The sequence below is a fragment of the Antechinus flavipes genome, chromosome 6 (assembly GCF_016432865.1).
Source record: "Antechinus flavipes isolate AdamAnt ecotype Samford, QLD, Australia chromosome 6, AdamAnt_v2, whole genome shotgun sequence".
Taxonomy (NCBI): domain Eukaryota; kingdom Metazoa; phylum Chordata; class Mammalia; order Dasyuromorphia; family Dasyuridae; genus Antechinus; species Antechinus flavipes.
This window is the reverse complement of record NC_067403.1, coordinates 101959183-101983609: the sequence shown is the minus strand read 5'-3', so window position 1 is coordinate 101983609 and position 24427 is coordinate 101959183. Positions and strand designations below refer to the sequence as shown.

The following is a 24427-nucleotide window of genomic DNA, read 5'->3' as shown; positions in this document are numbered from 1 at the left end:
GTCTGTGGTCTGAAAACCTTCCAGAATAATCTCAGAGTCTCATTACCTGAGGGAGGATCACAAGAGATGAATTTTTCTGGCCAAGGAAACTCCTAAGAACTTCCGACCAAGGACTTTGAGGGCTTGTGATCTGCTTTGATAGAAAAAAATACACATACCAACAGCTAGGGGCACAGCCTCCCAAAGGTCTGGGGTCAGTAAGATATGAATTCAAATCCAGCCCCAGACACTTAGTGTTTGTGTATCTTAGATACTTAAACTTTGTTATCCCAACTGAAAAAACTGGTGTAAGACTCAAATGAGATAATATTTGTAAAGTACTACAATAATGATGCTTTGTACATAGTAAGTGCTACATACACATTTGCTTTCTTTTATTATTATAGTTTATGCCAATGAAATCTATGAGCCTGTCTTAGTGATGCCCAAGCCTTATGGCCATGGAGGCCTCCTTGCCTCCTTTTTAATCACCTTGAAATAAGAAAAGAAAGGGGCTTAGAAACCTGACCAGGTTTTCTTTTTTTTTTTTTTTTTTTATAAAAGTCAACTATGAAAATGCTTTTCATTTAGTTTGCACATTTTATAAACCACTTATCTTAATAAAATACCCTGAGAATGGAAATGCCAACTTTGTGAACTAATTATTAATATCTACCTTTTCTTCCTTAATGAGCCTCCATTTTTCAAAATGGCTCTTAATTATTTTTAAATCATTGAGAAAAATTTATAAAAACTCATCTTTAGAATAGTTTAGCAGCTAGATTTTTCATCTTCATGTATATTTGATGGACTTCTTTGAGAAACGCTGGATCATAGTTTAACCATTCATTAAAAATTTATACTTAAATTTAAATTTATCCTTTAAATGAGAAGTGAAATAATATGATTAGGATGCTTTACACTTCTAGAATCCATACCCTTGAAGCCACTGTGTGGCCTTACAGTCAAAATGGGCCTTCTAAAGGATGCAGTAACTAATTAAATTATGAAAGCAATGACTGGAATTTTTGTCATTTATGTAATATTTTTTCTATACTTCCACAGGTTGAGAATAGGTTTTATAACTGGTCCCAAACCTCTGATTGATCAAATTGTTTTACACATACAAGTTTCAACAATGCACACTAGTACTTTTACACAGGTAAGGAACCATTGGCTAAATGGAATATCTTTTTCATGATGAACATGGAAAATAGATTTTTTGCAAATAAAGGAAGGTGGTAAAGACAGGTTGGAAGAGTTCCAGGAAGAGCCCTGGCACACATGAGAACATTTGGGTTCTATTCCCTGCCCTACCACTTGTAAACCATGGGATCTTGGGGAAGTGAGGGTAACACAGGGTGGTGGATAGGCTTGGAGTCATGAAGATCTGGATTGAAATCCCACCCGTGACATTTACTAGTTTGTCCAAGTATGATCATGGTCAAGTTATTTAAAAACTCTTAAGTCTCACTTTTTTATCCATAATATGTAGAAAATAATACTTATATAGTGTTTTCTTCAAAGAGTTATCATGAAGCATAAATGAGATAATCTTTTTAAAGCTTCTTTGAAAACTTTACAAGTGTTATGTGTGCCTCAGTCACTAAACTCTGCTTCCTTATCTTTAAAAAGAAGGGGGTGGACTAGTTGATCCCCATGATCCTTTGCAGCCCTAAACGTTATTCTAAAATAATCCATTCTCTAGGACCAATTAAATTAATTGAAAGATCTTAATTAAGATATGGGATCTAAAGCAAAAATAAAGCTATGGTGAATTGACAATTTTGAATTAAATGTGAAGCAATGTTGCTTGAGGTTCTTTCTGTCTTTGAATCTTAAATAGTTTTGTAATTGTGTTATCTCCTTTTTTAGTTTATTGAATCACATATCTCTGTCTTCTCTTAGGGATGCCATACCAGATGTTTATATAATTTAAAATAAGGGGAATTAAGGTTGATTTTGATTCTATAAATTTCATGACATCCTAAGAAATAATTGCATTTGTTCCATTGTCACCTAACCAAAACACATAACTATTAGAGAGAAAAACATTCCTGAAGAATGTAGATTGAAGAGACAAGAGGATGGTGGAATTAGCTCTGGAAGGAACCTTAGAAATTAATTAGTTCATCTCTCATTTTACAGCTGAGAAAACTGAGGTCCACAATGATTGTAGACCAGTTTTCAGTTCTGTGTGCTCTGATACCATACAAGAGTAGTATCTTTGCAAGTTTCTCTACATTCCAGAAAAATAATATCTCATTAGTTTTTCATTTTTGTAACATTTAGACATTCCTTGTATATTTCTCCATCATTTTTTATAAAATATACCCACCTGCTTAATAATATCTAGCCATTCCAGTTTGGGACATCACCTCCCAGGAAGCTAATAGAATTATCATCTAATGTCAAAACTAATAGAATGGTCACCTAATGTTAATGTTGTTCTAGGAGGTAGATACTATATATGAGACAAATAATAAAATTAATAACTGATATTTTGGTCCTCACCTGTATTGCAAGTGATATTTTCCTCATTCTGTAGATTAAAAAACTGAGGCTCTGAAGGACAAGATAATTCTAGGTTGAGGAACTAGTAAATATGTGGTTGAAATGCAAGTATCATCTTCCTCAACTGTAAGATGAGGAAACTAAGGCATGGAGATTATGACTTGTCTATCATCAACACATCTTTGAAGGAATGATGTAGTAGGGAGATTTTTAAAAGCATAGAAAGATAAAAAAAAGAAAAGAAAGAAAATGGGTGAAATTTGTTAACATTAACAGACTCCTGAATCCTTTTAGTAATGATATCTATTTTGTATGATTTCCCTCAAGCAGAGGTTTCCAGAGCTGCCTTTCAATCTTTCTTCCTCTTCCTGTGTAAGGATGAGGTGAACCACTCTCTACAGGCTCAGGTGTAATGATCAGTTAAAAGCCACCATCAAATCCAGGTTGAGGCAGGCAAGCCAGAGCAAATTAGGAAGTCTTCTCCCAATCTCTCTTAATTCTAAGCCTTTGTTTTGTTAATTATTTTCTATTCATCCTATATATGGCTTGCTTCATATATATATTTATTTTCATATTATTTCTTCCATTATTAGATTATAAGCTCCTCCAGGGCAGAGATTATATTTTTGCTTCTTTTTGTATTCCCAGAACCCAGCACAATGACTGGCACATAGTTAACTCTTAATAAATATTTATCGATTAACTGATTTGTGTATGAATTTAACCCTTGAGTCATTGGTCTCCATCCTTTTATTAATAGCTTTTAAAGAAATGTTTATTGAATTTGAGGAATCTGTGAAAAGCTCACTGTTATCAATTTCTCATTGGAAAGATAATTCTCATGGAAATTACCTAAAAAATTGGGAATTTTTCCTTATCATAATGAGCTTACCAGTGCAACCCCAGTTCTCTCCCATGACCCATACAATAGTGGAAAATGACTCAACGGTCTCACTCAAGCATATAGTCCAATAGACTATTCCTGAGGAACAGCCATATGACTCCTTCACACTTATATGTATTAAGTAATTTCAGTTGTTTAAGTTTTAGGATAGAACATGATTTTAGATTTAAAGATTTAAGAACATTAATAGACTGGAGAGTAGCTGGAGGAGGACAACCAGGGTAGTGAATCCATATCATGTGAGAAGTGTTTGAAGGAACTGGCCATGGTTAACCTGGAGAAAACAAGACATGGGGGTAGAGGAGACAAAAAGCTGTGTTCTAGTAGTTGGAGAGATTAGATTTTGTCTGATTTCAGAAGACCAGGAACATTTGGTGAACGTGACAAAGAGGCTGATTTAGGCTTCACATCAGGAAAAATTTTCCTGACATATGGAGCTGTTCAAAAGTAGAAGAAACTCCCTTGAGAAACGGGAGGCACCCTTTCCTAAAATGACTTTAAGATGAGGATGAAAGGCCACTTGTCACATCGATCATCATGAGGTTCCTCTCTTGGATGGCTTGGACAAGATGGTAGCTAAGTTCCTTTTAAACACTCCATACCTATCACATTCTTTGCTACTCCAAGAAGATCAGAGGAGAAAAAAAGAAAATGCTTCCAGAATAGTAGGCATGATAACAAAAAATGGAATAGAAAGATAGAAAGGAGCTTTGCAGATGGAGTTTGTCCCCTATAACTTTGTGTTTTGTTTTGTGTCTCTCTAATGTACTGAGCATCTGTTATTGGGATTTACACTGAATTGTATGTCATATTCCCCTACTACTAAGCTCTATAAAGATTTTCTGTGATAATTTTGCATCTTCCTTGGCAGCTAACCTTGTGTAGGAGGCACACACTAGATTGGGTGGATTGAAATAAGAAGCAAAGGGACTGTTTCTAGCCAAGGAGTGTTCCTCACTACCTCAGAAGCTCTCCAAGTTCCCTCCTTTCCAAATCTACTCTACATAAATGAAGCAAAAACTCATTATCTCATCTTACTTTTATTTATCTTTAATTTAAGTTTTTTAATTAAAATCTGCTTTCTCTTCCTCCCACCACTTCCCATTGAAAAAGAAAGGAAAAGAAATCCTCATGACAAATATACATAGTCAAGCAAAGAAACTTCTCACAGTGGAATTCCAAAAAAAAAAAAAAAAAAAAAAAACACCTTTCCATCTCAAACCTAAGTTTTAGTGGGGGGTTTTTCCTTAGACATTACTTCCCTATGTTAACAACAATAATATGAAAGCTATGAAAGCTATGTATATAAATAGTAATATAATTAGCTTTCATATTATTGTTGTCAATAATCCTGACATCTTTCCTTAGCCTTATTTCAAAAACTGTTCTAGCTTTAAGCCATGAACAAGCACTTGATCTTGTTAACTTCAGTTAAAGAATCTGAGCTTAGAGATTGGCTTTGCTACACTTGCTATCTGTATGATTTTGGCCAAATGTCCTATCTTCTCTGGGCTTAAGTTTTCTGATGGGTAAAATAAGCAGATTAAACTCCAAAAACCTATAAAGTAAGCAGTCCTGTCACAGAAAGGTATAGGCAAATTTAGTCAGTTAAATATTTGTTAGATGCCTACTGTATGCCATGACCCTAACCATTATTTTCTCTTTTAGCTGCTGATAGCCCAGCTTCTGCAACAGTGGGGAGAAGAGGGCTTCCTGAAGCATGTAGATAGGTATTGGCATTTTGATTAAGAGGTTTGTAAGCCAGAGGTTTAGCACTTATAATGGGATGGTTTCCCCTGTGTGATGGAACACACATTGAACATTTGCACGTATTGTAGAGGTTCAGGTCACTTGAAAATTGTTTTGGATTTCTATTTGAGTCTATTAACACCTCTTTGGAAATTCTTTTTGTTGTTCTTGCTTGCTATATGTAGAGAGGACAGCCAAAATAATCCAGAAACTGCATAGAAGTTCATTTTAAGGGAATAACACAAGGCATTTTGTGTCAGATACCACTAAAACACTGGGACAATTTTTTTTTGTTTTTTTTAATTGGATCTTTTTTATCTGGACCTGTGAATTATTCGTGTGGGGACCTCCATATTAACTCAGTTAGTATGGAAACACTCTCTACTGATGCATGTTGGCAACTTTTTCTCTCAGAGAGTTACCTGGGGTACCAAATATTTAAATAACTTGTCCAGGATTAGTCATCTAGCAGGTATCTGTCAGAGGCAAAATTTGAATTCAGGTTTTCCTGACCTTCTCTCTCCACTACTCCATACTGCATGTCCTAATAATATGAAAAAGGCATTTTTAAAATGTCAGTTGATGGAATGTCTCAAAGACAGATCGAATAGATGGTTTTTCCATGCTTAATTGGAAACTCTTAACATCCGAAGGATGATGGACTTTCACCCCTAAGTTTATAATATAACTTTTAAGAACTTAAAATGGCATTAGAAATTCTGAAGCACATTCTTTGTGGCTGTGAGTGCTATACACACAGAAATTTATATAAAAGCAAGCTGGAGAAAGTGGGCTAAGGAGACAGACTGTCTGATTCATCAGGGTAATTACTTTGTTTATGTAGACCTGTTTTCTAAGTCACTCATGTCACTAGTTATTAGCCTGAGAACATAACAGTTTCCTTCATTCCCCTACTAGGATTGATTTTGTTGCTTCTAATGTGACCTTGTTTTCAGGGTCCACATTTTACTCTTTGCTTCATGATTTGAAGGCTATTCCATAGACAAATAGAATTGTTACCTTATTTTGCCAAGCAGTCTATGCTTTGATGCTCCAGAGACCTGTTAGCTTCTTTAACCTTTTCCAAGAACATTCTGACTTTTTCATATTGACTTTTGGCTTCTAGGGTGATAGCCTTCTATAAGGAGCAGCGGGATGCCATGTTGGCAGCTGCAGACAAGTGGCTCAAAGGTCAGTGGACTGTGCATAGTGCTCTTAGAAATAAACAATAACTATCTCCTGGAGCTGAGCTCAGCTCTCCATTGTTAGTAACTGTTGGCCCAAACAAAAAGGTCAACTAGAGCTTCAACCACAAACTTTCCTTTTCTCAAAATTATCTGAAAATTAATAAAGAATAAATTTCCAACCCAATCACATTGTGCTTTATCTTTCATTTACTTAGACTTACTAGTTTTTTATTTCATTTTTTTTTTACAATTGTTAGTTTGAAGAGAAATCTGAGACATTTACTAAAATTTAAATAGAACCACAGGTTGCCCTTTTTTAAAAATTAAGTTCAGTAGCTATTGCTAGAATTTGGGGCTTTCTATTTCATTACTTCAAGTAGAAGATGAAATATGAGAGAGCATTTGACTCTGGTACTTATCAGAAGACATGAGGTGAGGTGTCCAAGACTAGAGTGGTAACAATCCCCATTGTACTCTGCACCACTGAGATTATGTGTGAAATATTGAATTTGCATCTGGGAACCTTGATAGCCTGTAGTACAATCAGAATTATTAAAGTAATCCAGAAGAGGGCAGCCAAGTGGTGAATGGCCTTAAAATCAAGCGTACGGGGATCAGATAAAGGAACTAGGAATGTTCAAACTAGAAAGCAGAAGATGTAGAAGAGATGTGATAGTTGTCTTAAATATGTAAAGGGCTACCCACGAGGAAGAGGGACTAGATTCATTACACATGTCCCCAGAGAGCTGCAGAAAAATTGTGGGAAGAAATTTAGACTTGATTTAAGGTATTGACAATTAGAGCTGGCCAGAAGAAGAATGGACTGCTTCTAAGTTAGTGTGCCTTCTCCCCTTGCAGAAAATATTAGTAAAGTCTGAATTACCCCTTGATGGTTATGTTACAGGGGTACAGGTTGAATTAGGGGTCTTTCACATCTCTTCCAGCCGTGAGAATCTATGACTGTGAGATTAAAGAAGGTGCTTCTACTCTGAGTTGTAGAAGTAGTTTGTGTCTCTTCCTGGAACCTTAGGCAACAGTCCAATTTATGTTAACTGTTGAGAATTTTCATTACAAAGAGATTTAAATCCTGCTAGCCTATTTACATCTCATGTCAAACGTTAAATGCATATGTGTATCTGCTAATCTTTGTTGGTATGTCATTAAAATATCATTTGAGTCACATTTTCCAACAACAGGGTGAGTTGACTGATTGAGGGTTGAGAGTGACTGATATGACGGACCATCTATGATGCACTTAAAAAATAAAAACCTTTCTCTCAATTATAGTTAAGTCCTGAACTTGAGGGAACCAATTTTGTAGCATTAAATCCCCAAGGAAATCTTGGTAATGATAGAAGTCTTTCCTACTTGACAAGAATAATGATGTTGCTCTGATAAGTTTGAATGACAGGCGTGGGAGAAGAGAAAACACAACACATTTTCATGAAAGCCAAGATTTTCTTTTTTGCAAGAGTCATTATTTTAAAGTGGATTTTTTTATCCTTGAACTATTTGTTCCAATACTTAGGGAAAAAATAAATGAACTAATATAAAACCCAAATGGTTTAATTGTTTCTCTTGGATAATGGACTCACACAAGATGATTTAAATACTAATTGAAATGAAATGAAATGAAATGAAAGGATATCATTTATCAGAACTTGGGAAATTATGTTTTTTAATCTTATATTTGGAGGGAAAGCTTTGGAAAACAAAATAAATATTAATTAGCTTATTATTTATATCATCAAGTAGGTTCCCTGATAATGCACATAATGAAGAAAAGGGTTTAACCTTCCTCCTTTTTTCCTAGGTTTGGCAGAATGGCATGTCCCTGTTGCTGGGATGTTTTTGTGGATCAAGATTAAAGGTATTTCTGATACAAAGCAGCTGATTATGGAAAAGGCCTTGCAAAAAGAGGTAAAAATAATAATCTCAACAAAAAATTTAAATCTTTTATTCAAGTGACCATAAAATTTCTCATTTTTCCTAACTTTACAGTTCTAAGTTCTAAAACAGTTATTGCTCAGTGAGATTATTAAGTGCTTTCAGACAGATGTGGGAAAGTATGTAGAGTAATTACACATGGAGCCAAGCCAGGAAGACCTGCATTCAAATCCCACGTTGAACATTTACTAATTTGTGAGACCCTTGACAAGTTACTTAACTTATCAAGTTGCATGTCCACACTTTAGTTTTATCCAAGTATAAAGGAAAGAACTTAGATTTAATTATCTATGCGATTTCTCTAAGGTCAAAGTCTATGATCTGTAGTCTTTGAGAGAATTATAAAGAACAAAGAAAAAATAGAGAGGGAAGGTACCATTAGGAGAATTAGGATTGTGTAGAATTATGGAAATTAAGTAATAGAATTTCAAGAAGGAATTGATGCTAGATGGTGCTACATGAAGCAGAGAGCTTAAGGACAATGATAGTTGGAATTAACCGTTGGTTTATTATTGGTAGAAGATCATAAATACCAATTTAGAGTTAAAAGAAACATCAGATATAATTTCATTTTTACAGATGAGACACCTAAAAGATGTTCAGATGTGACACATGTTTAATGACTTGTGCTTGACCAGATAGCTAATAAATGTCAAAAGTGGGTTTTGAACTCTGATCTTTCTGACTACAAGTCTAGCATACTCTTTACTACATTATACTCATTTTATTGTCAGGTTAGGGGTGAAAGCCAAATTGCAAAAAGAGTAGGAGGGTAGAAAGTAGTGACATGCAATGTAGAATATTCTTTCTAGAGTTAGTTTGAGTGGCTCAATTTGTTTAATGCTTTTTTTCATCTATTTATCTACTTCATCCTCCAAGTCTTCTCAAATGACAATTTAACTGTGGAGCATCTAACTCACTGCAACTCAAACTTTCTCTAAGCATTCCAACAATTCCTGAAATTTGCCCCTCAACATTTACTTGGAAGAAAAGTACTAAGTGCTTCAACTCCCTATTTGTGCATTCACCCCATTAACAATTCTTTCAGTACTTAGTTGCTTAGTTTTTGACATTCACCATAAATGTCCCAAAGATATTTGTGAACTTCATTTATCTTAATTCATAAATTCTACATGAGAGCTACCTTCAAATGGTATTTAGCAAATCATGATTTGCCACAAATAAATGCTTTTGTTGATAATCGTAATTTCTAATATGACTTATTTTTGGACAAGTTTTCATGCCTTTAAATTATGTTTAAACTTTGAACTTCGGAGGTCTGAGTATTTGAGATCAGATGCTATAACTTAAATATTTTTTATCTTCTCCAAAATGTTGCTTTTCTAATAGAACCCCTTTTGAAAGATCATACTCAGCTGAATCATTTAAATTAACATAAAGCTACTTTTTTAGGTATTACTAGTTCCTGGAGATGCATTCAATATTGATAACTCAAAACCTAGTTCCTACGTCAGAGCATCCTTCTCTCTGTCTTCTCCAGAACAAATGAACCAGGTAAATTCTATTTATTAGGTAAACCAAGGATTCTTAACCTGATATCTGTGGACCCCCTCCTAAGGATAGATTTCAGGGGTTTTATGAACTTGGATGGGGAAAAAATTTTCACTCACCTCTAAACCAAAATTTAGCATTTCCTCCATTATGAATAAACACATGGAAAAGCATTTATTAAGTGTTTAATGAGCACTAAACACTGTGCTAAGTAAGCACTGGAGATATAAACAGATAAGTAAGACAGTCTCTTAAGAAGCTCACATCCTAATTAGCAGAGGAGACAACACATATGGAAGGCTTCATTTCCAAATCAAATAGGAAGATCCCCTGAGCAACTGGGAACAGCCAATAAAGATTCTTTTTGAGAAAGAATCTATAGAATCCCCCAGACTGCCAAAGAATTCTATTACACACACAAAAAGGTTATTAACCTATGCTGTACATAAAATAGCTTTATCTCAGTCCTATTTATTATAAATATGTTTGGGATTTGTAGCCCCATTGGATGTTTTCTTAGTTTTCTGACAAAATAAAAATATTAATTGATGCATGAATAAAATGAAACATCCACCTGGTACTTCTTTCTTATATTGATCTGAGGAGAAGATCAGAAAGCATTAAGTACATTGTTTATTAAAGTCCTCTGTCAATGATTCTTCATAATGTCAAGGTGGCGCTGGGTTCCTAAAGGCTAAAGCAAGAGAGCTCCAACTCTGGTCCGTTTTGCTAAGCTAGAAAAGCTTTGACTATGGATTTCAATATAGATTGTATTTCCAGTGATCTTTACTGCTATTTCAATTGCCAAAACAATTGACATCAGTTGTTCCCCAAAGGAACCCATGATGAGGTTCTTAATCAGAGTGAAGGAACTCAAGATGCCTCTCATTTTCTTCTACAAATATGGTCCATGGAAGGATCCTACCCTCCCCAACCTTGATGTGTGCCTGCATGTGTGTCTATGTTTACAGATGTGGAAACTGAGTCTGAGAGGTTAAGGGTTATCGAGTCACACAATTGCAAACTCAGGTGTTCCTAATTACAGAGAAAGAAAAAGGAAGGAAGAAAAGGAAAGGGAAGTCAAGAACAGGGAAGAGAAAAAAAAAGGAAGAAAGGCAAAGGAAAGGAAGGGAAGGGGGAAAAAGAGAGGAAAAGGGAGGGAAGGGAAGGGAAAAGAAAGCAAGGAAAAGGAAAGGAAGGGAAAAGAAGGGAAAAGAAAACAAGGAAAGTCAAGATAAGGCAAGAGAAGAAAAGGGAAGGGAAAGAAACTTTCCTAGTTGTATGTACAAAGTTATGACAGAGCTCTTGCCTCTGACAATCTCTTTTTTTATTCCTTTAGGCTTTTCAGAGACTGGCTGAACTTATAAAAGAATCTTTATGAAGGGAGAAAAAAAAGAATCATTGTACTCATGGATTTTCACTGTCAATTTTTATATTTCACAAAGAAGAAATTGGTTGTGATATTATACCCACGCTTTGTTAGAGATTTAATCATGGATGTTACATTCCTGAATGGCCTTTTAGTGACTGCCAAAAATTACAATGCATCATTATGATTTTTTTTATAAAATGGCTGACTGCAAAGTTGTTTTTTGTTGTTGTAATTTCTTGCAATTAGATTACATTCCAAATCCCTTTTTAAAGATGCTTGGTAGTTCTTAAGAATTTTTATATGAGATTGAAATTTCTTGTGCCACAGTCCCTAGTGAACTCTAGAGCAAGAATTTATTTTGAAAATATATTTAGTCAGTCTCAACTTAGGAAACTTTGAAAGAGATCATTTTTACTTCCATCGAAATGCCGCAATTCAATATAGTTTGTGTTTTTTTAAAACATAGCTTATTTAGGATTGAGACCTGTGACTTCACTGGTAGAAGGTTAGAATAACTCCTATCATTATAAGTTAGAAACTTCTCTGTAACTCTTAGTCTTAGAGAGTTGCTTGGGGCGGTGAATTAAATGACTTGGCTAGGTCATACAATCAGTGTGTGTCAGAGACAGGATGTGAAGCCAGATCTTCCTGGCCTGGACACTGACTCGCTCTCCGCTATCCCATATTGCCCCTCAGTAATCATTATTGTGCTAATAACTGGTGAGTCCCAAAGATTTCCCCAAAAATCTATGATGGTGCCAATTATTAAGTGTATGAAATGAACTAGATACATATGATGTAACGCCAGACATTTCATGACCAGAGGGAAAACCTGGAGTTGAGAAAGTCTTCTAGAAGTTTCACAATGGTCTGTATATTACTTTGCCCTACATAGCACAGGGCTGGCCTTCTCTTTTCTACCAGAAATTCGCAATTGGAAAATCTTGTGCCTGATTTTCATAACCATCAACAATGAAGAAAAAAATAAGAATTTATTCTTATAGAATTAACTCACAGAAATGTGGTTATAGACAGTTTTTCCACAACACATCTGCTCCAAGCTAAGGATAATTGTTAATCTCACAGAATACTACTAACCATACTACGAAAGCCTCATAGGCTTTCCATAGTCAAAAGCCTCATAGTCAGAGTATTCTTTCCAGAAGGTAAGAATCATGTCATCTATTATTCAATAATTTCAAAGTCATTATAAACATTTTAGGAACCATTAACACATACTTCTTATAGAAAGTTTGATTCAAAGAAAAATAGTGTAAGAAAGTTAACAACTTAGTCATTATTTTGAGATTAAGACCCCGCAAAATTTTGAATTAAATGGGGTTAAAATTATCCAGTGTGTCTTTTTCAAACAATAGAGATTCCAATAACTTTGTTTCTTTAGCCAGAGAATCTCTGAACTATTTTGGTTATTTATCAAGAACTGGAAGAGGAAAAGGAGAAGCAAATTAGAGGATAACTTTGTTTACAATTATCTGTTCTTTCTGTCAGGTGCCTACAAATAGATCTGTATTGAACCAGCAATTCGATTTTGTATTTGTGTCTTATATCTGTTCTAGACTGTAATCCCTATGAAGGTAGGAACTGTGCCTTTTCTAAACCTTGCATCTCTCCCTATCCCTAATGTAACTTTCTTAAATGTTTGCTGAATAAATAAATAAATAAATGACTTTTAAAAATTTATTTGCTTGCTTACCTTATAGCACGTATTATTAGTATTTGTAAGGAATAGCTGACAACAACAATTACATGTAATTAGTTCTAGAAAAACAGGTTTCCCAAGCTCTAAAAATAAAAACTGAATGAATGGTCAGAGAAGGTAGAAAGGATATCCCACAGGAATAAACAACGTAACCCAATGTTCTTTTGTTAATATAAAAATAAAGCAACAGAGAAATGTGTTCTCCATCAACAAGCTCTACCCTGTGCCTCAGAGCAGGGGAAATATATTTTACTCAAGCCCCATCCAATGAAGGCCTTATCATCTGATAAAGCACTTAATGAAACATACTAAAAATAAATAAATAATAGGAAGAGCCACGCCATTCTAAGATCACTGAAGGGAGAGCTGCGTTGTGTTGTCCTTAGAACAATTTGGCCCCTGCTCTCCAGGGAGGCAGGACAGAGGGACGCTCTGAATTGCTGCTGTAAAACCTTTCCTGCAGCTCCTTGTCCCTCCAAGGCTTTAGGCAAGGCCCTGGCTATTGATCACAGCCAACTCTACCTCAGTAACTGCTGCTCTGTCCTGCAGCCACCTCAAAAACCATTACAATGTCCTGGAGCTGCCCAAACTATCACCTCTATTATCTTGGTTATTACACCTTGTTGAAAGAACAAAGACAGCTCTTGATTGGATCGCCAAGATTGAGGTTTTCATAAGTTCAATTGACTGATGGCTATGAGCATTTTTAAGTGTATTTGGTGCCTTTTACATTTTATGCAGTTTGAAATAAAGGCTTACTCTAACTCAATATACATGTTACACAAATATTTGTACAGGAGCTGGGAATTCTGAAACTGCATTTCAGATATAGAACAATAAATAAATTATATATTATATTTATGTTATAATATTTATATACTATTATAAACTATGTGTGCTATACATATACTATTATATACTACATACATATACAACTTATATGTATGAATTATATACTATATATGTATAAATATTACATATGCTATTATATATACTATGTGTTCTATATACATGTACATAGTATATGCTACATACTATATACTGTATATACTACATACTATTATATACTATATATAAACTATAAACAAATAATATTAATTTTACTTAACCATCATAGGAAATATAGTAAATATATTATTCACAACACAAATAAAACTAGTCTGTTATAAATATGAACTAACATATAGAGATAGCTTTAGTATAGTGGATAGTGAGTTGGTTCAAGTTTTGCACTTTCACACATTGCCTCTAAGCAATTTTCTTTTTTAGAAAAAATATTTATTTATTTTAAATTTAAGTACAAAATAGAAAAAAGAAAAAAAAAAGAAAATGTCATGTGCACAGTAGAGCATAAAAGAGAATTCAAAATATGTAACAATAAATTTCCATGTCAAGTATATATAATAATGAAAAACATTGTATTCAGAACTGCCCACATTTTCTTTGATTCCTTGTAGGTTTTTATTTGTTCTCTGCAGTGTAGTTTTTACTTTATTCTTTTTTTTCCCACTTTTCTTCTCCCCACCTCCCCCAAGCAGACTACAGTTAAGCATAGATAGATATTTGTGTGTATTTATATGTGTGAGTATGTGTGTATATGTATGTATGCAGGCACATACACATATATACATACATATATATATATATATACCTACAAATCTACATATGCACATACACACACACATATATATATATACACACATATATCTAAAAACAGTATTAATATGAGTGACATAATGTAGATCTCTTTCTTTTGGTTGAAGATTTTTTAATATTGCCTTTGTCTGAGATCAATGATTACTACCCCCTACTTTTTTTCTTATAAATTCTACTCCAGATCATTATTATTATGCTTATATATACATATTTCATGTTTTCTCTAAGCAATTTTCAAAGACAAGAATTCTTAACTTAGATTACATAAACTTTTTAAAGTTTTGATAGTTATTTCAATATAAGGTTCCCTGCATTTAAAAGACAATTCTGAGAAGGGGTTTATAGACTTCACTAGAATGCCAAAGGGGTCCCAAGACACCAAGACAATTCAAGTTTTGACTCCTCTAAAGAGAGGAGAAAGTACTAACCAGCACTGATGAAGATCATTTCCTCATCCCTATATATGAACAAAAGAACAGGCTCAGAACCTATTCCCATTAACCTTAAAGCATATCCGATCTTAATTTACAAACAATCCAACAAAGACAGCTGTGCTCACTGAAAAGAAATTGCTGGGTTCTCATTTTGAGCTTGTATACTCAGCTGACTTTCAAAATGTTGCCAAGTTAATAATTCAAAATGCCACAAAAATAAATAAAAATAAAAAATAAACCTTTTGAAAACCACTAATGTGTTTCTCTCCGCTTTTAGTGTGGTCCTAGAAAAAGTATGTTGGTCTATTATGTAAAGACCAATCTTGGTAAGTATAGACAAATAATTATGAGAAAATCAACCTCCAACTGAATCATAAAGATAATTGACCAAGAAGCAAAAGATTAATGATGGACTTTAATGGAAAAAGCACTCATATCAATGAAATCAAAAATCCCAGAAGGATTAAAGCTTAAGGATCATATTTTAACTTTAGAGAGTTTATAACCAAAGAAGAACTAGAGATCACTATTGACCACAAAATAGAAAATTTTGATAATATCAATTTGAAAAGTTTTTGTACAAACAAAACTAATGCAGACAAGATTAGAAGGGAAACAATAAACTGGGAAAACATTTTTACAATCAAAGGTTCTGATAAAGGCCTCATTTCCAAAATATATAGCGAATTGACTCTAATTTATAAGAAATCAAGCCATTCTCCAATTGATAAAAGGTCAAAGGATATGAACAGACAATTCTCAGACAAAGAAATTAAAACTTTTATAGACATATGAAAATGTGCTCCAAATCATTATTAATCAAAGAAATACAAATTAAGACAACTCTGAGATACCACTACACACCTGTCAGATTGGCTAGAATGACAGGGAAAGATAATGGGGAATGTTGGAGGGGATGTGGGAAAACAGGGACACTGATACATTGTTGGTGGAATTGTGAATACATCCAACCATTCTGGAGAGCAATTTGGAACTATGCTCAAAAAATTATCAAAGCAGTGTTACTACTGGGCTTATACCCCAAAGAGATACTAAAGAAGGGAAAGGGACCTGTATGTGCCAAAATGGTTGTGGCAGCCCTGTTTGTAGTGGCTAGAAGCTGGAAAATGAATGGATACCCATCAATTGGAGAATGGTTGAGGAAACTGTGGTATATGAACGTTATGGAATATTATTGTTCTGTAAGGAATGACCAGCAAGATGAATACAGAGAGGACTGGCGAGACTTACATGAACTGATGCTAAGTGAAATGAGCAGAACCAGGAGATCATTATATACCTCAACAATGACACTGTTTGAGGATGTATTCTGATGGAAGTGGATCTCTTCGACAAAGAGAGTTAATTCATTTTCAATTGATCAAGGATGGACAGAAGCAGCTACACCCAAAGAAAGAACACTGGGAAATGAATATAAACTATTTGCATTTTTGTTTTTCTTCCAGGGTTATTTATACCTTCTAAATCCAATTCTCCCTGTGCAACAAGAGAACTGTTTGGTTCTGCACACATATATTGTATCTAGGATATACTGTAACCTATTTAACATGTATAGGACTAAATTATTAAAAAAAATTTTTAAAAATTAAAAAAAAACATGTATAGGACTGCTTGCCATCTGGGGGAGGGGCTGGAGGAGGGAAGGGAAAAATTGGAGCAGAAGAGAGTGCAAGGGATAATGTTGTAAAAAATTACCCTGGCATGGGTTCTGTCAATAAAAAGTTATTTAATTAAAAAAAAGAGAGAGAGAGAGAGAGAGAGAGTTTATAATATTTCATTTAATGGAGCTATGTGAAAATTCATGCTCCGATTTAAGTTATGCAAAACTTGATTTTTATAGATTTTTTAAAGTGGGGCATGATTTAAAAAAAATTCATTTAGTGTTCAAAATTATTTTTTATTAAAGCTTTCTAATTTGCAAAAGATATATGTGGATAATTTTTAAACATTAACGCTTGCAAAACCTTGTGTTCCAATTTTTCTTTCCCTTTCTCCCACCCCCTCCCCTAGGATAGCAAGTAATTCAATATATGCTAAACATGGTAAAAATAAAATTATTGTTTAAATTTTGTTCAAACTTCTCAAATTACATTTCATGATTTCTTGAAAAACTGAATAAATTGAATCAATGAGAAGATAGTCTGTACTTGTTAAAACTTGGACAATTTAAGAGTGCCTACAGGATGCTGAAATTAATAAGTACACAGTTCTGAGATCTATTTCATATCCAAAAATATATTGTCATAGTGAATGAAGTGCTGGAACTAGAAAGACCTGATTTCAAATTCAGCCTCAAATACTCCTTGTGTGACCCTGAGCAAATCATCTAAGCTAGGTTTGCCTTCATTTAAATCCTCATCTATAAAATGGGTATAATAATAGCATGTTACCTTCCATTGGTTCTGAAAGGATAAAATGAGATCACATATATAAAGTAATGAAGTTATGTTTATACAGCCTTTAAATAAGGAGCCTGAATTGTTTTCTTAATTGTTTAAGACATTGGCTGTTATCAAAACAGGTACCCTTTTCCCTTCTATGTACATTAAATTCATATTCCATCCTGACTTGATTTCCTTCCATGTTTATACCTGAATTGAGATCTCCTTTGGGGTATTAGTTGGTATAATTAAAAAGCAAACATCTAATTTAATCATTTAAAGAGAAAGCATTTGGGTTCTCCCTGAATTTTTTAAAACATAATTATAAAGGTCCTTTCAAAAGCACCATATGGTTTGTTGTAGCACAGTAAACACATTTTTAATGGCATTATGCCCAGTGAATTCAGCTGTGCACAGCCAGAGGGAAGAAGGAAGAAAATTATCTAGACTGAGCATGAATTGATGAAGATGGGCAAGTTCAAAGCTAACTTAAAGATACATTTAAACCTTCAAGACACACCTAAACCTAAACCTGTGGTTTGTAAAAAGCAATCACTTATTAAATGGAGAACTCATTCAAAAAAGAAAAAAAAAACATAGTAAACATGAATCTAAGGGTCATAGAACCTTATTTAAAGCATGAATAAACACAACTTCATCACCAAAGCAAATGAAAGTGAACCGTCGCAGGACACAAATGAGTTGAGCATTAAAATCATCTGAGCTTCAGATTGTCTTATATTATATTTATATTGAATTTTAATCCAATTCATTCCTATTCCAAATGAATGAATGAATGAAAAAGCATTCATTAAGTGCTTATTATATGTCAAGCATTGTACTAACAGCTGTAGAAACAAATAAAAAAGCCCCATATATTATCCCTATTTTTAAAGAGTTTATATTCTTATAGGATGAGACAATACACATAGAAGAATTGTGGCCAGGGGTTCCCATTTGAAAATCATAAAGGAATATCTGTCCAATCTACCTTCCTCTCTCATGGAAAGATACAAAGAATCATTTAATGATATATATTATTTTGAGATTTGAAAGATACCTTATAAATACAAAATGTTACACAGTGGAAAGAATGCTAGATTTGGAATCAAATAATCTAGGTTTGATTCCAGCCTGAGGGAGGGGATAAAGCATCTATAAAGCACTTACTATGTGGGCAGCACTGCACCAAGCACTTTATAAATATCAAAACAGCCCCCAGGAAATAGATGCTATTATTATTCCCAGTTTACCAAGAGGAAACTAAGGTAGACAATGGTTAACCAATTGTCCAGAGTCACAGCTAGTAAGTGACCGACGCAGGATGTGAACTCAGGTATTTCTAACTCCAGACCCAGCACTCTATCCACTGGGGCACTTCAATGTCCCATTTATCACTGGAGAGATCTTCAACAAGTCACTAAGGGTCAGCTTCATGTTTGTCAACTGTAAAATGAGAAGATTAACTCTTGGAGCCTTAGTATTTTCGTCTGTAAAATAAAGGGATTTGCTGTATGATATCTAACTATCCCAGATCAATCTATGATTTTATCGCTTAGTTCTATATCTGAGGGAACCCTCCTGTCTCATTGGGAATAGAGCATGTGTTTACTCTTCTTAAGTAATATTTTTAAAAAACATTTCTCAAAGGAGGCTATGTGGCGCAGCAGAAAGAGCCTTGTATTTGTGAATCACAGGATCTAAGTTCAAATCCTAACTCTGTTACTTATTATCCATCTGCTAAATGAGGAGCTAGGAATATATGGTCCCTTCCAAATCTAGGTCTATGATCCAAGGATTTATGAAGTAGAAACTTATCACTATATTCTACAAAAAATGTTTAATAACTTCCCTTTTAAAATATGATTACCTTGAAATTCTTTTGGTGGAAAATGTGTTCCCTTACCTATGATAAGTGGTTTATGTTAACTAATCAAAATCCAGAGTTATTCAACAGTTAGGGGAGCTGTGGCAGATAGCCAGCACATCTTGAAGTCCATTTTTGTGTGAACTATTGTGTTAACTGAAATGTCAAGTTGTATACATTAAATGTAGCCTTTGTATTATATTTGTCAATATATATGCCATATCCCTTCCCCCCATCCATTCTCTAATTAAATATCAGCTTTTGAGGGCAAACATTCTTGATCTTGAATGAATGAATGTTACATAAGTAGATGCCATAAGGATCTCTCTTTCATGTTACTCAACTTTTATCTGTTCATTTGTCAGTGCCTGAATTTCTTGGAAAAAAGCCAAATATAAAATTCAGTAGACAACACCATTTTCAAACATATGACCATCACTTAAGAGTAAGCAATTTTCTGAGGCAAAACAGTACATAAGGAGAGGGAAAATGATCCACTTTTTCTTGCTTGGCATGTATGATTGTGTTACAACACAAAAAGTGGGAACTGCCTTACTACACAGTAGATATACATATAGCATCTTAAAAACATTTTATTTGTCTGTTGCTATGTTGTTCAAGAAGTTCCAATGGCTCCTTAATGCCTCCTCACAATCTGACTCCAGCCTACCTTTTCAGTCTTATTATATATTACTTATTCTCCTTCATACATAATACTGATTTTTTTTATTGTTCATTCCATGGGTACAGTATTCTTTATCTAGGTTCAGGCTATCCCCCATGCCTAAAATGGATATATTCTTCAGTTTCACCTCTTATGACTTCTAGTTTTGTTCAAAGTTATCTCAAAGGCCACTTCTTAGAAGGCTGTCCTGATGCCCTAGTGCTCCATTCCTCAATTACTTTGTGGCAAATTGGACAGAGTAACTGTCCTTGAGTCAGGAGTACCTGAGTCAGACACTAAATAGCTGTGTGATCCTGAACAAGTCACTTAAACTTCTGTTTTCCTCAGTTTCCTTATCTGTAAAATGTGGATAATGATAACAGCTACTTCCCAGGGTTGTAGTGAGGATCAAATAAGTAAGAATAATTGTAAAACATGGAGCATAAGGAATATTTGTAAGGGCCATTTTAATTATGGACCTATGTTCCCTAGGGACAAAAATAGAGGAGAATCCGTTCCCAGTGTCAAAGGTTTTTGTACTTAAATTGTTTTTCATCTTCTTCATAAATATTCCTTTTTTAGTGTTAATTAATATTAATTAATTAATATGAAAAATCAACTAATAATATTGGAGAAGATGGTAATTGCATGAATAATCTAGAAGAGAGGAGATAAATGAGATAGGGTGACATGAGCAACAGTATTAGAAAAATATCACCAAATCCCTCAGGGGTATTTGTAAAACTCTGAGAGGGAAACTCAGAATCTATGTGTTAAATTTGTGTAAACCATTGCTGCTAAGCATTGGGCTGAAGATCACCACTACTGGTCAAAGAGTTATTTTTGCTTAATTTTAAATCACTTAAAAGTCTAGGTCTTTAAGCAATTAGAAATGTTGTGAGAAGCATTAAAGAGTACCTCTTCATTTCAAGTTATTCATTGTGGTGAACATTTCCCTATACACAGCTGCCTATCTCAAAGGCATGTGAGTCCTGGGGAATAAACATAGCCAGGATCAGTTTCTACCATCTGGAGAAGTTATTTCCACAGGAGCACTCCCAAATGACATCTCCTCACTCACTTTGCAGCTCTAATCTAGCCGCCACCATCAAAGATTCCATCGCAGGAGATAAATGTTGGCACAATGCAGCCAGAGTCTGCAGACAATGATTACAGGTTGGCTTCCCACATCATTCATTGAAATGATCGGTGAAGAATAGATTTTTCTTGACTGACTAAGCACTTTTCTGGCTTTTCCCCCCCTTGTATTATAGATCAGACAGTCATAGGAACAAAGGCTATACAAAAGTGATATATAGGCAAGAAAATGTTCCATTGTTTGGAAAGCAAATAAGTTGGTATTTTTACTTCATATCACAAAATTGCAGAATTTTAGAGCTTAGAGAAACTCCAGTAGCCATCTAGGCAAACCCATGGCTAAAAGAATCCTTACTATAACATACTCAATGAGGGGCATCCAATCAGTACCTAAAGACCTTCAAGAAAGGATAACCTATAATATTTTGGGATAGCTCATTCTACTTTGGGACAGCTCTAATTGTTAAAAAGGTTTCCTGATTCAAGTCTACTTTGGCATCAAACCTACATTGATTTGTTCCACTTATTGCTCCTGATTCTGACCCATGAAATCAAGATGTATAAATTTCATCCATATACTACAGAACAGTACTTCAAATGTTTAAGTGTGTAACTCTCACTTCCCTCAGAATTTCCAGTTCCTAAATAATCCCAGGTCCTTCAACCAGTCCTCATATGATATAGAAATAAAGCCTTTCAGTTATCCTGACTGCCCTGCCAGCTCATGGATATACTTCTTAAACTGTGCTTCCTATACCTGGGAAGTAGAAGGAATACGTATAATGGTTTTTACTTATATAAATTTTTATTTTTATAGTGCTTTAAGAATTACAAAGCATTTTATGTATGCCAACTCAATTGATCCTCATAACTCTGTAAACTGCTATTTTTAATCTCCATTTTACAGATGAGAAAACTAATCACAGAGCAATTAAGTGATATTCCTAGAGCCAAACTCTGGTCTTCTTGGTTCCAAACCCAATATTCTATTCACTTAGTTACCTGGTTAACATAATATGGCAGAAATAGTCTGATCAAAACACAAAGGATTATCATCTTATTCCTCAAAGGTACACCTCTTTCAATATAGCACCAATGATCAAATTAGCCTTTTTGGTAGCTGAATCATGCTATTAACTCCTTGAGTATATAGTCTGACAAATTCCCCAGGTTTTTTTTTTTTGTTAAACTGTTATCTATACTTGTTTCTATGTCATCCCATACCTCAAAAATTGATTCTTTTAATATTCAAGTGTCTTATATATAGCTATTGAATTTCATTTGACTAAATTCAGCCCAATGCTCAGATCCAGTAAAAAGGTTTTGCTCATTTGTTTGATTTTGTTTTGGTCAAATTCTGTCATCCAGTATGTTAGCAATCTGCCAGCTTTATTATCTGCAAATTTGATGAGACTGATGAATAAATTTCTTACTACAATTAAAATAAAATAAAAAATTAAAAATCCAATGTACACATAATCCTGAAACAGCATCAATTTCATTTAAAAATTGAGAAAATTCAATTCATTAGTTACATAAGTGATTACTATATATGACATTTCACTAAAATGAACTGTTATAATTCCTTACAGTGTGACAGTAACCTTGGCTTCTCCATGGCTATGGAATATAAGTAAGCTCTGGAAGGTCTTCCCATGATGGAACAGCATCACGTATGGCCCCGGTAGGGGACCAAGATCTGTCATCTAAGGACCAGCCTCAATAAATTCAAAGAGACTCATCATCTGAACACTGGCTTTAAAGGTTGAACTTTTAAATTCCTTTTGACTACAACAAGTGCTTAACTAGTAAGGTATGCATTTTTTTTTTTGGCAAGGCAATTGGGGTTAAGTGACTTGCATCTAGTAAGTATTATGTGTCTGAGGTCAAATTTGAACTAGCTAGCAATGTGGTTTAATTAGAACACAGACTTTGTGAAAAGGAATCATAAGGAAATAACTCCAGAAAAGAATGGTAAATTCAAATAATGGAGTGTCTTAAATGTCCTGGTAAATAGTGGAAGGCCATTGAAGGTTTTTAAAAGATTCTGCCCCCAAAAATTATCATTATTGGGATTTTTAAAAAGATCTAAAGTCAAAAACTTACCTTGGATCTTGGCATGTATGCTATGTCAGTCTAGAATTTTTAATTTGCACTTTGAGAGTAAACATTTGTCCAGATTTTTGTCATTTGTCATTTCAATATCCCACTTCTTATAATGCTACCAAATAAATAACAATAAAGATTATCTAGCCTTCTGATTTCTGGATAAAAGGGAGATATAAAATAATTTGGAAAACTGATTTGGGTCTACTTCATATAAAGGAGTCTTCATATGAAGGAGTCTTGAGAGAAAAAACTTTCTTTTTTTAAATTTTAACTCTGTAATCCCTAATAACTAGCACTGTGCTTGGCATAGAGTAGGCACTTAATTGTTAAGGAATTAAAAACTGCACCTGATGCTACTTGAATGGTCTAGATTACTGGTGGTCTAGAAGTTAGTGGCTATAAGAGAGTTATTAAGAATCCCCTTTAAATCGGCCACAGGTTCTAGGAGTGAAAGAATTCACTCATTCCCAAATATTAGTTGCAAAAAATTAGTTAGATAGAAATCAATTTACCCAGAGACTGACTTCTATAATGACAGATCTATGGAAAATAGAGTTTTGCACTGAGAATGCAGTTCTCAGTGGACAGAAAGTCCTGGCAGCTGAGTGAGCTGCCGAGGTCCATCTGCAAAGACTTTAGTTGATGGACGCTTATTATATGGTATCTTAGTGGGGGTTGGGAAGCTGGAGCTAGGTGGCCCAAGCAAGTCAGAATAGGGGCTAGGACAACTGGAGCAGATCAGAACCAGTGGCGGCTAGGACAAGCCCAGATCTCCTATTGAAATTCAAAGGGATGCTTTTTGACTAGGATTTGTGAATCAAAGGCTCTGGCATCCAGGAAAGACAACTTTGTCTGGAGAGGATATGCCACAGCCAAGAGGGGCTGGGAATCTGAAAGGAATCACAGATCAATCTGAAAGGAATCACAGATCAATAGGAAATACAGTTTCTTAAAGGGACCCCAACCCACTTCACACCCAACAGCCAAACTTTTCTCAAAAATACAAGGTCTATGGGGATAGTGAGGCTGCAATAGGACTTGAAATGCAGGGTGGTGAAAAAAATTTAAAATATAGATCTTAATGACCTTCTATCTAAATCAACTAATCTATGTCTATAGCTTCCAGCTTTAGAAGGCATGCAGTGTTAGAGAAGTTGGGCATGAGAAATCCAGCTGTGGCAAATAATAATTTATCCTTACACTATCAGACTGGAGAGCAAAATGACAAAGATGAAAACAAGACCAACAGAAAGGCTTTGACAACTCAATCCTGGATAGCTCCAAGAAGTAAAGGCATATTAACACAATAGCAA

General features: G+C 34.4%; 1 protein-coding gene and 1 long non-coding RNA gene across 4 annotated transcripts in view; one reads left to right on the top strand and one right to left on the bottom strand.

Annotated features, from left to right (window-relative positions):
• AADAT (aminoadipate aminotransferase) overlaps window positions 1-11376 on the top strand; it is a 37211-nt gene extending 25835 nt beyond the window's left edge. For all 3 annotated transcript variants that reach the window (XM_051965987.1, XM_051965988.1, XM_051965989.1), the window contains exons 9-14: window positions 1045-1141; window positions 5066-5127; window positions 6273-6337; window positions 8147-8253; window positions 9694-9795; window positions 11132-11376. In XM_051965987.1, the coding sequence (XP_051821947.1) occupies window positions 1045-1141; window positions 5066-5127; window positions 6273-6337; window positions 8147-8253; window positions 9694-9795; window positions 11132-11173 (475 nt within the window). In that variant the 3' untranslated portion in view covers window positions 11174-11376. The remainder of the gene's footprint in view (window positions 1-1044; window positions 1142-5065; window positions 5128-6272; window positions 6338-8146; window positions 8254-9693; window positions 9796-11131) is intronic.
• The window catches only part of LOC127540971 (uncharacterized), a 154912-nt gene that overhangs the window by 52416 nt on the left and 78069 nt on the right, over window positions 1-24427 (bottom strand). The gene's annotated exons all lie outside the window — the stretch shown is intronic.